Source organism: Erigeron canadensis, chromosome 2 (genome assembly GCF_010389155.1).
Source record: "Erigeron canadensis isolate Cc75 chromosome 2, C_canadensis_v1, whole genome shotgun sequence".
Lineage (NCBI taxonomy): Eukaryota > Viridiplantae > Streptophyta > Magnoliopsida > Asterales > Asteraceae > Erigeron > Erigeron canadensis.
Window position 1 is genome coordinate 25,662,409 of NC_057762.1, and position 17,777 is coordinate 25,680,185.

Sequence of the window (17,777 nt, forward strand, 5' to 3'; positions counted from 1 at the left end):
AAAGTGATGTACTTGTTGAATGTTATTTTTTAATGGTATCACGATGTAATTATTGTAGTGGTCGTGACTAAAACTTAATCTAGAGTATATTGGTTGGTTGATATTCACCTTATGACCTTAATAACGATCAGCATAAATACCTTTTGTTATTGGGAAGTGATATTTCTACAACAAAATTTTGTCATCTAAAATGAATGTATAGATTTTTATGCACAGAATACAACTGCATAATGCAGGTATTGTTGTAGATAGCGAAAATGTGTTGTAAGAATATCATTTTCCTTTGTTATTAGAAAAATGGTATTAGGTGAAACTGATACCATGTGTTATGTCAATATGTCATCAAGAATTCTCATGGTCCTACATAATCAAATTTTCAATATAAAGACACAAATCTATCTCCAATTACTAGTTACTATATGTTAAATGGCTTTCCTTCTGCCGTTAAAAAAAATGTTAATATATTGTAGTTTTCGTTTCTTTAGAGGTGGAATCAGATTTTGACCAAAATTGTTAATTTGATCTATTTAAGTACCAAATCCTTGATTGTTCAATTAAGAATTCGAATAAGATTGCAAAGGTGCTCACACGTTATTGGATTTGATTGTTATATAAAGCTAAGAATAATTACAATACTTCCACTCCTCAATTAAAATAAATGAATAAATATTTAAAAATGAATAAAAATAGTCAATATTGACCTAATTAATATTGATTCTTATTCTATTGACTTACGAGTTGAATACTATTTTTAAAAAAACAGAGAACCTCTTAACATGAGTTGTTTTAAATTGTCATCCATACTAGTTTTAATAATTTGAAATATGAGATGATCCTTACACAACACAATTTTATTATACACAATATATATATATATATATTTATTAGATACTTGTACTGTACAACCATTTAATACATATATTATTTTGTATGATAAATTTATGTTATGTAAAGATCATTTCCCATTTGAAATAAGTATCACTTTGTAATTTATCATACGAGTTTATCTTTAACATGAAACTTTATTGATTTCTAATATATAGTATTAACTTGGTGCGACAAATTTGATAAGGAACAATTGTAAATCTTTTGATTTCATGTAATATGATCCGAGTTACTTTGAGTTAGTCAATTTGAGTATCCTAATTTGACTCATGTCATTTTTCATGTAATTAGTGTAATATCGTATTGAAACAAATGTTATTCAAGTTGCATCAACAATGTTCATAACATTCAATCCAAGCCGAAGATGAGGATTTGAGATGGAAGATCAAGTTGAGTGTAAAAGTCAGCTTTGGATTACCAAAACAGTTTAGAACACTTAGACAGATTGAGATATGATAAATGTCTCGGTCTTTGTATGATACAACTAAGTGAAGAATAAGAATAAGATAGTGATAAAATGATGTGACTATGCACAATCATAGTGTTCCAGGTTATAGCTTTGTTTTACTTATGTGTGTCCATATTCTTATTGGTTGAGAGAAGACGCGTGACAGTGCAATGGGGGACCACTTGTACCAGAATATCACGATCAAATATTCCATCTCACAAGCCAATAAAAGATTAATATGTGGACAATTTTGACACCAATGAAAGCAGGACTTTCGCCTATACAAGCTCCATTTGTTGGCATCACATGTGTGACATTCCTGAAGAATAATCTTCACACAAAGTTTTATTGGTCTTACACACAACTTAGTCTCTATAAGATCAACTTTGACTGATTCTTTTAAGTAGAAACTCATTGATTGTAATTTGTTATTCATCTCAGTTGTTTAGATATGTGTAAACTATCTTATTTCGCAACAAACCGTGTAATTCTTTATATAAATTATTCAACAAAGAGTTACATTGAAAATTACAATGTAGGTTGAAGTTTCTGTTTTGCTACTTTATTTGAAACATGTTCTTTGCATTTCCTTTTATATTTTGAATCTCTAAAACTCTTTTTAAAAAGTTTTTAAAGATCGAATTAAGTTGCATTCATCCCCTCTATAAAAATCTATTTTATAATACTTTGATATTTTGAATCATTTGAGACATACAAACTTCCGACATTGATAAATTTCATAAGGTTATCTTAATGTTTTGAAAACCAAATTTTTTCCATTGAATTGGTTGGATCCCTAAAAATATATCAATGAGCCGATTGAACCCAATTGACTAGTCAATTCGTATTTTATATAAAATATGCTATAATGCTATTATAATTAAACAAAAATACACTTATAAATTTATTAAAAGATAACATCTATAATCTATAATACTTAATAAAGGGAACCACATTTCAACAAAAGATAATAGAATAGACTAATATCTATTCACTTCTAAATTATTCTATCATCACATCTATGATTTCAGTAAACTATCTTTAATAAAATATGTTACAATATAGTTTATTCAACTTTTAAAATAACTATATTACCTCTTTTACATCATTTACTTTTACATTAATAATTATACCACCGCTGTCGACAACACCTGTCTTTGCCACCACTTGTCGCCAATGTCGTCGGCTCTACCAACACTGCCTCCGTCGCCGCCACTACTTGTTGCTGCTACCATCACCACACCATCATCGTCACATCGTGTGCGCTTACGTATTGTATATAATAGTAATTGTATTAGTTTTTGATAGGTCTCAAAGGATCTGGGCTCATAATTATAAAGGGTGGTAAATATTGTTTTACTTTTTTTTTTTTTTATCTTTTTAATGCAATGGGTTGTTGGACCATTGGTAAGGTCTTAGACTTTGGAAAAATCTATTAGGGTTTGAATCTCACTTCGTATATTTGTATGAGTGGATTCTTTCAAGGGGGGGGGGTGGGGTGGGGTGGAGGGTTGGGTTTTGAGAATCCTGGGTTTCATCTCAGACATGTATGGTTCAAACTCTGCATACTGCCCAATTAGATGTCACTGTTGTGTATCGAATGCTAACTGCTAACTACTAAGTTGTTGTTAAAAAAAATATATTGTGTATCTTAAGAAGTATGTTCAAAATATAAATCAAAAGATAATAAAATATATGAAACGTTAAAGTAAAGTGGTATTGAGTGAGAAATAAGACCAACATTGGTACTCATTTTTGTTGGTTCCCGAGATTTGAGACTGCATTACAAGGAAATGGTACCGGGTAGAGAATGAAACCAATACCAGTACCATGTTAGCAATTTTTGAGTTTCGATTTCGAAACTAGTACCGTACGATACCTACATCCATATATGTCTAGCTTATTTGAATAAAATCTGGTATTGACCATTTTAAGTTCAACATTTATCAGTGTAAGACACAGTTTACCAAAATGGGTATATCTTTTCACTTTTACAAAATGACAGAAATATGAAAGCGTAGCTGTTGTAGTGTTGTGACTTGTGAGTCCACTGTATTCCTTATTTCCTTAAAAGCTATCTCCGGAGAATCTTTCCCAAATCTTTATACAGTTGATACAACATTTTTAAAAGCTTTACCCCCACCCTAACAATATATATATATAATAATAATAATTCAACTACCCTCTGGCCTCTATATATCAATATAGGAGTATATAAATAATGTATACGTAATGGTCTATAAAGCATTGATTCTGCATACATTTTCATTAACAAACTAAACCATGTCCAATATGGGTGTCTCTTGCTCTGATGTACAAGTAAAAGAAGCCGTTCTCATCACCCCTTTAGACCCAACACCATCTCATGTTCTTAAGCTTTCTTCAATTGATTCTCAACTTTTTTTGCGTTTTACAATTGAATATCTACTGATATACCGCCCCGTGAGGGCGGTAGACAGGGATATGGTTGTGGCTCGGGTCAAAGATGCTTTGGCCCGAGCCCTTGTTCCTTATTATCCATTGTCTGGTCGAGTCAGGGCTCGACCAGATGGCTCATGTCTAGAAGTTGTTTGTCGAGGTCAAGGTGCGGTATTTGTGGAGTCAATTGGGGAGTTTAAAGTCTCGGATTTTGAAAAGGCCCCACGGCATGTGACAGAGTGGCGAAAGCTTTTGGCATTGGAGGTCACGGATGTTCTTAAGGGGGCCCCACCATTGGTTGTGCAGCTGACGTGGCTTTCGGATGGTTCTGTGGCACTTGGTGTCGGTTTTAGTCACTGTCTTTGCGACGGTATTGGTAGTCTTGAGTTTTTAAAATTATTTGCCGAGTTAGCGACTTGTCATGGGCTCGGGTTTAAACCCGAACCCATTTGGGAAAGACATTTACTTGACCCAACACCATATACCTTACCAACGAGTTACCACCCCGAGTTCAACCGAGTTACCGACCATTGTAGGTTCATGACTCGGTTCAACACAGATCAACTCACTCCCACCTCAACCACATTTCACGAAAAGAGACTAAAAGAGCTAAAAAACCTTGCGGCCTCAACGAGTCGACTTAGTAAATCTTCAATTACTTCATTCGAAGTCTTGTCGGCCCATATATGGCGAACTTGGGCCCGAGCATTAGCCTTTCCACCGCAACAAACACTAAAACTATTATTTAGTATAAACATTCGTAACCGTGTCAAACCCAGTCTACCAACCCAGTACTACGGCAATGCTATAGTACTGGGTTGTGCCCAAACAACATCAAAAGAATTAACCGAGAACGCATTAGGCTACGCCACCGAGCTAATACGAGAAGCGAAAAACCGCGTCGACGACAAGTTTGTTCGAGAAGTGGTCGAGTTAGTAAACTTGCCTCGGGCGAGACAAGTACCTGACTCAGTGGGTGTACTCATATTATCAGAATGGTCAAAAGTAGGATTGGAAAACATTGACATTGGATTAGGAAGGCCTGTTCAGGTGTCACCGGTCTGTACAGATAAGTATTGTATCCTACTGCCAGTACAAGATCTTAGCGGTTCAGTGAAATCAATGTTGGCTGTCCCGTCTGTATCTGTTGGCAAATATGAGCATCTTATCAGAGCCATGGAATAAAATCGTTGACTTTTATTAATTAGTTTTTAGCTTGAATTTATTTATTTTTTGATGTTTGATTCTAATAATAATTCGTGTCAACGTGGTTTTCTGGGTCAATTTTTTAAAAATTAAAAAGGATGGATATGATCACGTAGAATATTGGACACGTATAAGTGATGACGACAAGAAAGAATGTACAAATGTCGACCATTAAGTAAACATGGTAGCAATATTTTGGGCTTGTTTCATGGGCATAGTAACTTTGCATTATTATCCTAAGGGCTAAATATGTCATCGAATAATGTCGATAATCTCAACTTGCTAACTTTAATAATATAGAAGATATTAGCTAGCATTAAAAGTTGATATAGAAAATGAAACACGATAAATATAAAAGCAAAAACATAAGAATCCAATGTAATTCCATTTTGGATAGCCATTATAGTCAGTAACATTTTTGAATCTTGCGATTTCTCACTTGAGATCAAATCTCACTCTTTACATTTGTGTGAACAGAAAAAAACAAATTTGAGGTATTTTTACAAGTATTGGGTTCTATCTCACACATTCATAAAATGTAGGAGTATAAATTTGTTTGTTTATATTTAAATAAATAAAATACGAGCACCATTTTGGTTACAATTATCTAGATTTTTACATATACAAGGTAAAAGCACAACATGTTAGCTCCAACATGTTACTCCATTAAAATTTGTTCCAAGTTTATGCAACGCACACGAAAAATTAATATTACATGCATACAAAATTTAGTTTCAATATCGAAAAGAAATACTTATGCGGATAAAGTGTGTGGAGCAAATATTTGACTCATGTACAAGCATTGTAATTTGATAGTATGTATATATATACCAGGAGTGGAACCACATAGTATTTAAGGGTAGCCTAAGTTACAGGTCCACTAAATTTATATAGTTTAAATTTTTCAAAAAATAATATATTTTTTGTTGGTGCAATGGGTCAATTAAATATTGGATACCAGTCAATGTCACCAAATTTAAACTTTTAAAACATTTTTCTATCTATAAAACTTAAATAGATGTATCCGTATAACTAAATATTATATAAAACATGCTAAAAGTGTCAAAAATTCTTGAAATCCATTAAAAATAGCCAAAAGTCATTAACAAAAATGCTAAAAATCGTAATAATTTTGTCGTTATCGTTGTTATCATTACTTTATGCTAATACAAGGCTAGTGGTACGGGTCAATTTTGATCCAGGTTCCACGCACTGACATTACCATTTAATAGTTTACTCTAGAGTAGGGTAATAACATGAGGATGCATATAAATGTGAAAACCCCTAAATAACGATGTTATATATTCTTACTTCATCCTATTTCTTTGGTCGATTAGTTATAAAAAAAAATTATATACGATTGGCAAAGGAAACATGATAATGAAAACATGGGGTGTTTGTCAAAGGTTTTTTATAATTAATGATAATGGAAATTATATATGGAAAAAAAAATATTCATATCACACGACATACAATAGAAGGAAACATGGGGTGTTTAGCAAAGGTTTTTTTACAATTATGATTAAAAGTGTACACAAACTACAAAATTAAATGATATCATAGGCCCACGTACGTGCCAAATATTTAGCCCACATGCGAAATACAATATTTGTGATTGGAAGAAAATTCTATGGCCTATAAGCCCACATGCCAAAAAGTAGCAGCCATATATATAACGCAGTTATGTACGCATGCATCATTTCACACGTATCTTCACACCTAAAAGGCATAAAGTCTAATAATTGAGCGAATGAACGACGCTTTATCTAACAGTTTCGTTGACTAACAATCATCAAATTTTAACATAGTGTAGAAAAGCACGAAATAGATAGCTTTCACAAACATCTTCAACCACTAAATTATTCAATTTTGCCGGGGCACAATAAGTAGGTACAACCGTACAACTTGAAAGGTGAATGGGTGAAAGCAGTTTTTTACATTGGATGGCTGTGATTTGCTTGCAAGTTGATCCGACGGTTATCTAAAATAGTCAATTAGGACAGTTCGGATCAAAGTCAATAAAGTGGAAGGTTAAGATTGAACATCAACGAAAATGGTTGTCTCTTTGAGAACCATAGATATAGTACATCATTCCGTTATTAATCACACAGCATAACCGGCCATTGATGAATTTGTTGTTGTTTTTTTTAATAAATATTATTACTATTTATTTTTTTTAAAAGCTTTATGTAATTATCCAATGATATGGTTCTATGGTCTATACTTCTTTCATAGCACAAATGCATAATTTTAGTTATTATGGCTAGTGGTGTTAATTGTCTCATAGAATTAAGGCATTGCCGCATTGGGTAGTTGGATTACCGGGTTAAGCTATTAGAAAGTCTAAATGATTTGGGCTAATGGTTCTATTGTGAGATATTGGGTTTGGACCCACTAATAAGGACTATTGACCTATTGTTAAAATATTAAGGCTGAGATGATCACTACCATGTGTCATGTCCAATATATGACCCAACATGGTCTTGGGCTTGAAATTTAATTAGACGATTCGCTATCTCTCAAAAAATTTATAGACTTCATAGTTTATAAATCTTGTCTTTCGTGTAGCATTTCTCATAAATGAATTAAAGGTTTTTAAATTTAGGATATATCAATGGTGGGAAAGATATACGTACGATGCTCTCGACGTCTATGGTTTTCTGACTTTCTCCTGAATACCATCACATCTATAATTATATTTTTCTTGTAGCTCCTACTATACGAGTTACGTACTACTTTTGATGCTAAGAGTATTTTTAAGATATATATAAATTAAAATAGTAATTAAGAAGAACATGTCCAATATATATATATATATATATATATAAATAATCGTGTTTTTTATTTTGTGCATCCATCTTGGATGCATATTCATCAAAATGATGCATCCAATAAAAAACATGATTTTTTTGATTTTGATGAATCAATGTGTTGTTAAACACTTAAATAATAATAATTAGTTATGCGCTATGTCACTTTTATGGACTTTTAATGCATCAAAATGTAGTTTTTAAGTGTTCTCATTTGTTCTCATTTTAATTTTGTTCTCATTTGATAGCCACCCTATATAGGATAACACTCCGGTGAGACACTTTTAAAATATGAACGGTGATAACACTTAAAAACATCAGTTTGATGCATTAAAAGTCCATAAAACTAGCACTCCGGTGAGAACAGTCTTAAAATAAGAACGGTGAGAACACTTAAAAAACATCATTTTGATGCATTAAAGTCCATAAAACTAACATAGTGCATAACTAATTATCATTATTTAAGTGTTTAACAATACATTGATCTGTCAAAATCGAAAAAATCACGTTTTTTGGTGGATGCATCATTTTGAAGAATATGCATCCAAATGCATCCAAGATGGATGCATAAAACAAAAAACATGATTTTCTTGATTTTGACAGGCCAATGTGTTGTTAAACACTTAAAAAATAATAATTAGTTATGCACTATGTCAGTTTTATGGACTTTTAATCCATCAAAATGATGATTTTAAGGTGTTCTCACCGTTCTTATTTTAAAATTGTTCTCATTTGATTGTCCCCCCCTATATATATATATATATATATATATATATATATATATATATATATATATATATATATATATATGGTAACACTCCGGTGAGAACACTCTTAAAATAAGAACGGTGAGAACACCTTAAAAACATCATTTTGATGCAATAAAAGTCTATAAAACTAATATAGTGCATAAGTAATTATCATTATTTAAGTGTTTAACAACACATTGACCCGTCAAAATCGAGAAAATCACGTTTTTTGTTTTGTGCATCCATCTTGGATGCATATTCATCAAAATGATGCATCTACCAAAAAACGTGATTTTTTCAATTTTGACAGATCAATGTGTTGTTAAACGCTTAAATAATGATAATTATTTATGCACTATGTCAGTTTTATAGATTTTTAATGCATCAAAATGATGTTTTTAAGGTGTTCTCACCGTTCTTATTTTAAAACCGTTCTTATTTGATTGTCCCATATATATATATATATATATATATATATATATATATATATATATATATATATATATATTATATTAGGGTAACATTCCGGTGAGAATAGTCTTAAAATAAGAACGGTGAGAACACTTTAAAAACATCATTTTGATGCATTAAAATTTCATAAAACTAACATAGTGCTTAACTAATTATCATTATTTAAGTGTTTAACAACACATTGACCCGTCAAAATCGAGAAAATCACGTTTTTTGTTTTGTGCATCCATCTTGGATGCATATTCATCAAAATGATGCATCTACAAAAAAACGTGATTTTTTCAATTTTGACAGATCAATGTGTTGTTAAACACTTAAAAAATGATAATTAATTAAGCACTATGTTAGTTTTATGGACTTTTAATGCATCAAAATGATGTTTTTTAAGTGTTCTCACCGTTCTTATTTTAAAACTGTTCTTATTTGATTGTCCCCGATATTATATATATATACATATGTATATAGGTAACACTCCGGTGAGAACAGTCTTAAAATAAGAACGGTGAGAACACTTAAAAAACATTATTTTGATGCATTAAAAGTCCATAAAAGTAACATAGTGCATGACTAATTATCATTATTTAAGTGTTTAACAACACATTGATCTGTCAAAATCGAAAAAATCATGTTTTTTGGTGAATGCATCATCTTGAAACTTATGCATCCAAGATGGATGCACAAAACAAAAAACATGATTTTCTTGATTTTGACAGGCCAATGTGTTGTTATACACTTAAATAATGATAATTAGTTATGCACTATGTTAGTTTCATGGACTTTTAATGCATCAAAATGATGTTTTTTAAGTGTTCTCACCGTTCTTATTTTAAAGCTGTTCTTATTTGATTGTCCCCTATATATATATATATATATATATATATATATATATATATATATATATATATATATATATATATATATATATATACTTGAAGTCAGTATGACTAAAATATCAATTCAATAATAATAAAACGTGACCAGATCGAATGGAGCCCCTAATTTATAGTCATGCCATCACCTTCCTTTTTCCGCTAGGGTTCTTTCATACATTAAGCAAGTTTATATATTGAGCTAATTGTGCTAGATAATATTCGAAACTATATATGTTTGTTGCAGACGATTTCTATAGTAGGATGGAAACTCATAATTAGGATTGTTGTCCTAATGTAGAAATTTTGAATATCTCGTGTTTTATTTTAGCATTGACTTGTGTTAGTTATACTGTATACGAGAATTAGAAGTTTTATTTCAGTATTTACTTGTATATCTATACTTCTATAATATATTATAAAAAAAATAGCCTTTTCTATTTTTAGAAATGTTGAAAGTTACTCTATGCGATATGACAAAAATACCCCTTTCTTATTTTCTAAATCACCTTATTCTTTAGTTACTAATTTAATTACCTCTACTAATATACTAAAAATATTTTTAATGAAATAAATACACGTACCTTAACGTATATACACTGATTATAATCAATTAGATTTACATCAATAACTTACAATATTAGTCGTCACCACCACCATTCGTCGCCACCACCCGTGATCACCGCATTGCCGTCGCCACCGCCGCATCGCGCGGACACCATGCTAGTATATATATATATATATATATATATATATATATATATATGAGAATTAGATATTTATGTTTGTAACAACTTGAGTTGTATCGATAAAAGATGGCATTGGGTAACACCACCAGGTCAACGGTCAACCCACCAGGTATTAGCGGCGACGTCGCCGCTAATAGTGGGACCCCCGACTACTGACATGCCACGTCATCGGTATTTGCGGCGACGTCGCCGCAAATACTGATGACGTGGCATCCTCGTTTATCGTTACTGGTTTACTGAATGCTTTAGGTGGTTTAGGATTTACGGATTTACGATAGTGATAAACTAAAGTGATAAAAGACCGTAGTAAAAAAATGTAATAAATGAGTGGGATTTGGAGTATTTTGCCTAACTTAGTTTTTCAATACGTGGATTTATATATAAATTTGAAACTCGAAAGATTTATATATTATCATACATTTATGATATATTATAATAATTAAGAAGAGTATATTTGTAATTTACAAGTTATAATTTTTTTGCATTCCACAACTAACTTACACTTTTTAACATTAATATTTATTTAAAACGTATATATTTATTTTATTTATGGTATATTATATAATTAAGAAGGGTATATTTGATAAAGATGAAATAATTAAGTTTAATCTACTGGTTATACATATAAACCTACTAAAATGTTAATATAAGTATTAATATTGTTTAATAACTTAGGTGAATTTGCTACATAGTCTAAGTACAAAATTGTTACAACGTGTGCTAATGAATGACGAGGCATAATTTATGAAAACAAAACTAAAACAAGTATAATGAATGACGTAACACATGTTTTTCGAAATAAAATTTTATTCTAAAAAAATGTTAGTAACGATGTACTTTAAAAATATATATATATATATATATATAAATATATATTATTTACATTAAGTTTGGCTATTTTTAAGAAACTTTTTAATGGGGGATTAAATTTAATATGATGTCATAAATACAATTATATAAAAAAGATTATTAATAAGAAAGAATCTAAAAATGCCAAATAAGAAAGAAAGAATCAAAATTTTGTTTATTTATATAATAGATATGAAAATGAAGCATTATTTAGTCTTGGATATTAGATGAGAATGCTTAAATAGTTAATTAGGTTTAGGGTTAGTAAAAGAGAAAACGAAAGAGATATATAATTAGGTCTAGAGAGTATTAGAAGATTTAGAGAGTATTAGAAACAAATAAAATATTAAAATACAATTTTTCTAATTAATTATTAAGCAAATAAAAAATGGATGACGTGCTATCACTATCACTACCCAACCGTTGAACGATGAATACAAACATAAACAAAAATGGAAAATTAATCACTTTCACTATCACTATCACTATCACTACCCAACCGTTGTGTGGGGGCCCGTGACGTGCTAGGGCCGGCCTCGAATGATGGCTGGCTACAAGGGCTACCCTGGGCGAACATATCACTGACGTTAAAGGACGGTGACTGCTGGGCTGGGAAGGGTTGCTCTATATCCTCTGGGAGGGGGACATTCAGTCCACGTGTTCCCCTAACCACATGCCCAACCATACGAGTATGTCCCGATCGGGTTCCACCCGTACGCCTACAACCCGTACGCCTACAACCCCATTCGGGGTTCCACCCCCAATTTGGAGGGTCGTTGCCACCATCTCCGCCGTGAAGTGTAGCCATTTTAACCTACATCAGTTATACACAATTTATAAAATAATATAAACAAACATAAATGTCATAAAAAAGGTGCAAATTAAATTAACATATTTTGGACACAATTGTTTTTCAAAATTATTATACCTAAAATGCCCACATTTTTGAAACTTTTTTTCAAACTTTCGTTTCTAACATTAATACTAACCTAATAACAACTATATTAACAATTACAGTCATACTAAAAAATGTATTCTAAGAAAATACTAACAATCATATTAACAATAACCAAAGATAATACTAACAATCATATTAACAATAACCATAATTTTTCTAACAATCATCTAATTTTGAACTATAATAAACAATAATTATAACTACAAATGTTTTCCTAAAAACTAATGAATTTTTAAAAATCATATCATTCCTAACTATAATAACAGAAGTAATCTTTCCTAACTATAATACTATGACATTTATATAACTAATACTTTCTAACATATATTTACTAACACTTGTTTTTTAACATACATTTCCTAACATATATTTTCTATAACAAACATATATTTTATATAACATTAAACTATAACATTTATATAACTAATATTTTCTAACACATATTTTCTAACTTTTTTTTTCAACATATATTTTCTAACAAACATATATAACATTTATTTTCTATAACTAATCATTTCTATAACAAACAAATATTTGATAACATTATTATATATTAAAATAAAAAAAACTATTTTAAAGGTAAATGAGTGTTACCTCGTCTGAAAAATGGTTCACCGGAAAAATGAGTACAACAAAAAACGGACTGTCTGGCTACTCGGAAAAAATTTAGTCGCCGGAAAAGTAAATCGCCGGAGTTCGCCGGAAAACAAAAAAATCGGGTTTGCCGTATATCAGTGGAAAATATGTTCCCCGCAAAACTTGTTGGCCGGAAAACTTATTCGCCGGAAAAATGTCGCCGCTAAAACCGCGCCTGAAAATGGACTACGGGAGGCCGGAAAACGTGGGTCGTGTAAAAATGGTTGTCGATAACGATGATGAGGGGATAGATGGCCGGATTTTGTGACTTAAACGATTGGAGAAGAAAAGAAATTATGGAGGAAGTGAGGAAGTTCTTACGGAGGAGAAGGAGGAATAATACGGAGAAGAAGAGATAGCGTGGTTTATAACGGTGGGGGCCCCACTATTAGCGGCGACGTCGCCGCAAATAGTGGGGGCCACCACCACGTGAAACGGTCAACTAGCAAGTGCTGTGGCAGGGCTGTTGCAGGTGCGACTGACAGAGGGGGCCCACTATTTGCGGCGACGTCGCCGCTAATAGTGGGTGGTCGGGTTACTCCTTTTCGCCTGGTCGGGTTACGCGCTTCGTAAAATATACTCGTACTTTATTTTGAGTTCTATATATATAATAACTAATCGGGTTGTTCTTTTATTATACTTAAACAAATTTGGACCCTAACGAATCTAGCCCTAGATTCGTCACTATTAAACGGCTTGAATTAATGTCTAGTTATCTTCCGCAATTAATTGTCGCACTAGTCTACCAAATCGGCGGAATCCTAGACCTTTTTACAATAAAATTTTTTAACCAAATGTTAACCCAACCAGAAAATTGTTAGATAATTTCTACTATGTTATAAAACATTTGTTTTCATCAATTTTTGTTAAGCAATTGATAACCTCAAAATATTTATTTTCTTTTATTCATTAATTTAAATATTTTTCATTTAAAATACCTATAATTATATTTTTAATGAAATTATTAACAACATACATTATTACTCAATTTTTAAAATAACCGATCCATTACCTTTTCATCACTTTTACATTAATACTTATACCACTATAACCACCGTCATCGCTATCGCCACCTTCACCTATTGACGCCGTCACCACACAACCGCATCACGCATGGGTATTTGTCTTATTATATATGTATATATCTATCCTAATCCTAATTACGAGTTGTATGTGAAAGTGTAGGTAGCTTTGTTTTATATATATCAACTTACAACAATTTGTACGAAATTCAGTACTACCATTTTAAAACTTTACAAGTATGTATTATAATATGGGAGAAAATATTTAAATAAAGGCCAAAAAACCAAGTGAAACATTAAATAAAAAGATGCAATGTTTCTTCACAAGGTCAACAAACTACTTTTCTTCCCACCACTAAGAAAAACCGTGGCAGATAGACAGACCAACTATTTAAAAACCCACCGCCCTCTTCCACCATTTACCACCTAGCTAGCTCGTTCCATTTCACATCTTCTCGATCTCTCACACCACTTTGTTTTTATCATCAATCAATCAATCCTCTTTATATTTTTCTATATGGAAAACAACAATAATAAAATTAACAACGATTCTGCCCCTACTACTACTTTTGACCATTTCACACACAACATTAATAATAATTCTAGTCATGATCATAAAAACACTCTCAACAACAATACTACTAATTCTCCACCCACAACCACGACCACCACCACCAGCTCCGGCGGTGGAGGAAGCAAAAAAAGTAAAGGTAGTAAAGGAGGACCAGACAATAGTAAATTTAAATATAGAGGTGTTCGGCAACGTAGCTGGGGTAAATGGGTCGCGGAGATACGCGAGCCACGTAGGCGCACGCGTCGTTGGCTCGGCACTTTTTCCACAGCGGAAGAAGCTGCACGCGCCTACGACCGTGCTGCTGTTACTCTTTATGGCTCTAGAGCCCAACTTAATCTTCAACAACCACCTTCCACCGATGGGGCCACCACCGCCACCACTGCTGCCACGTCATCTAACACTTCTTCATCATCATCATCATCTTCACGCGCCCGTTCCTCTTCTTCCACCACCCAAAACCTCCGCCCAATTCTCCCACGTCCCGCCGCTTTTAAATCTCACGCGCCGCCACCTTTTTTTGACAACTATTATCCGTACAGACAAATATACCCCACTAGTGATGGAAATAGTACTAATATAGTAGTACAACAATATCCACAACATCATATGCCACACTTTTTGCCATTTTTAGATATAGGCCCCACATTACCATTTCTTGATTCTAACCCTAACCCTAATAATCCTAACTTTACAAGTAATTATAATAATTATAATTGTGATGAGCATAAAGAAAAGAAGCCACAAGAAGATTGTGATAATAATGATAATAAGATGAATGCGTTGGTGGGGTCGAGGTTATCGCTTGTTTCGAGTTGTTCGCCGCCGATAGATGGGGGTGGGGGAGGAGAAAGTAGTGTGTCGGACCCGACGACGGTGGTCGGTGGACCGACATCGCCTTCATTTTGGTCGTATACTCATGATGATGAGTACCCACCACCTAGTATTTGGGATTATGGAGATCCATCTTTTGATTTTTAATTAAAGTCTTTTTTTTTGGTCATTTTTTTTTTCTGTCAAAGTATGCATGAGATTTAGAATTTTAGAAGGCTTTGGTTTGAAGATTTTGTAGTCATTAGATTGAATGGGATATGATTTAGAGTTTGTTTTTTTTTTTTTAACCTAACTTTGATAAGGAATGGAATAATTCCAAAATCCTTTTAGATGTCACTAGATTCATACGGAGAAGCAAGTGAGCATTTGAGAGTATCAAATTGTAGCAAGGTTTATTTATAAAATTTGTTCACTTGAGTTCTAAAATTCCATAGTGAACATTTATATTTCCTTTTGTGTGGAGTATAATTTCTGTTTTTGTTTGTTTATGGAATGGAATATGAATAGAGTTTTATGTTCCACTATATAATTGAGCCATTTTGATAGTATTCGTACTCGTAGTATATACATAGCGAGCTAAGTTTATTTATAAAATTTCTTCACTTAATTCTAAAATTCCATAATGAACATTCATATTTCCATTTGTGAATAATTTATGAATTGTGTTTCAAAATTTTGGATGGTGTGATCTTTAACGTACAGTTACACCGTATAGTTTTTAGTTACATACTAGCACTGTACCCGCACAATATGACAGTGTTGTAGCGGCGACGATACGGTGGTGGCCGGGGCGACTATTGGTGGTGGAGATATTTTATAGATAAAAGATTGATAGTGTAATCTAATCATTAATATTTTAAGAGAATAGTGTATGTGAAGAAATTTTAAGCGATGCTAGGTGAAAATATTACATCTTTTCCAACATTTTCAAAAGTAAAGTGTTATTTCTTTTATAGTATAAGAGAATAGATTAGTTAATTTTAGGGGTGTTCGTGGTTTGGTTTTTACCCGGTTAAACCATAAATTGAATCATTTTAGAAAACTGAAAAATACCAAACCGTTTTTAAATTTGGTTTGTAACTGACACCGAATTATATATTCGGTTTTTGGTTTAGTTATAATTGGTATATAATAATGAATTTGTTTAAACCGAAAAAACCGACTATCTTACATTTTTATGTTCATTTATTTATCATATTCATCTTTTGTAAAGATTTGAGAAAATTGAATGGACAAACAATGAAAAACTTAAATGTCAAAAATTGAAGAATTTTTATAAACAAGAATTTATTTGTTATCTATTTATCTATTTTGAACTGGAAGTTTAATTTTACTACTTTGGTGATTGAAATATCGGAATTATGAACCTATTTTGGCTGAATAGAACTTAGAAAAAAATGGTGAAATCGTGTTTTTCATATTTGGTTTTTTCGATTTTAAACCGAAACCGAACCGACTTCTAATTTGGTTTTTTCTATTTTGAATAAGGTTTTGGTTGGGTTTGGTCTTAAGAAATAATAATAAAAAACCCAAAAAATTGAACCGAAAAGACCGAATAACCGAAAACCAAACCGATGTAAACGCCTTAGTTAATTTCAGTTCAATTCGTTTGTCTTTCTTTTCATGTTTGTTTTTGCTTGTTTATGAGTATGGGTAGTAGAGTTTTATGTTCCAATATATATATATATTGAAAAGTTATTTTGAGACCCTTTTTTTTGCGAGAATCTTTGAAAACTTTTCAAATCAAGCCCAACCGATGATTATTCTTTACATGAAAATTGTTTTTTGATTGTTTTCTGAATAACTTATGTGTAATTTTGAAGTTTATAATTGTGTGGAGGCATGGATTATCATCCGTTATACAACTATATGTGGAGATTTGGATTCTTGATTACATGTGCATGAATATTGCTATGATTAGATGTGATCGACTTGCATACATGTGATCATAGTAATATTCGTGCACATGTGATCAACAATCCAAATCTTCACATAATTGTATAACGGATGATAATCCATGCTCCACACAATTATAAACCTCAAAATTACACATAAATTATTCAGAAAATAATTAAAAAACAATTTTCATGTAAAGAACAATCATCGGTTGGGTTTGATTTAAAAAGTTCTTAAAGGTTCTCAAAAATCTTTTTTTTAAAATAACTTTACTATATATATATATATATATATATATATATATATATATATATATATTAAGTGGTTGTACCATTTCTTTTCTGTGTTTGTTTTAATCTTGTGATCCGTTCATCAAGTAACCGAATGAACCTCATTTTAATTTAAA

General features: G+C 31.8%; 2 protein-coding genes across 2 annotated transcripts; both read left to right on the forward strand.

Moving 5' to 3' along the window:
• Positions 1-3,564: 3,564 nt before the first annotated feature.
• Positions 3,565-4,958, forward strand: LOC122589595 (alcohol acyltransferase 9-like). The gene has a single exon (XM_043761904.1). The coding sequence runs from the start codon at positions 3,617-3,619 to the stop codon at positions 4,934-4,936; it is 1,320 nt and encodes a 439-aa protein (XP_043617839.1). The 5' UTR covers positions 3,565-3,616; the 3' UTR covers positions 4,937-4,958.
• An 8,060-nt stretch (positions 4,959-13,018) lies between these two features.
• On the forward strand, positions 13,019-15,622 carry LOC122587959 (ethylene-responsive transcription factor ABI4-like). The gene is made up of 2 exons (XM_043760110.1): positions 13,019-13,257; positions 14,677-15,622. Exons 1-2 carry the CDS (start codon positions 13,019-13,021, stop codon positions 15,620-15,622), a joined length of 1,185 nt encoding a protein of 394 aa, XP_043616045.1.
• The last annotated feature ends 2,155 nt before the right edge of the window (positions 15,623-17,777 follow it).

What these genes read in the sequence shown, in the direction of transcription:
- LOC122589595 (XM_043761904.1), top strand. Translation starts at nt 3,617, where the DNA reads ATGTCCAATATGGGTGTCTCTTGCTCTGATGTACAAGTAAAAGAAGCC.
- LOC122587959 (XM_043760110.1), top strand. Translation starts at nt 13,019, where the DNA reads ATGGTTCACCGGAAAAATGAGTACAACAAAAAACGGACTGTCTGGCTA. An exon ending in CGGGAGGCCGGAAAACGTGG is followed by an intron (nt 13,258 to 14,676) that starts GTCGTGTAAAAA and finishes TAATAATTCTAG; the next exon opens with TCATGATCATAAAAACACTC.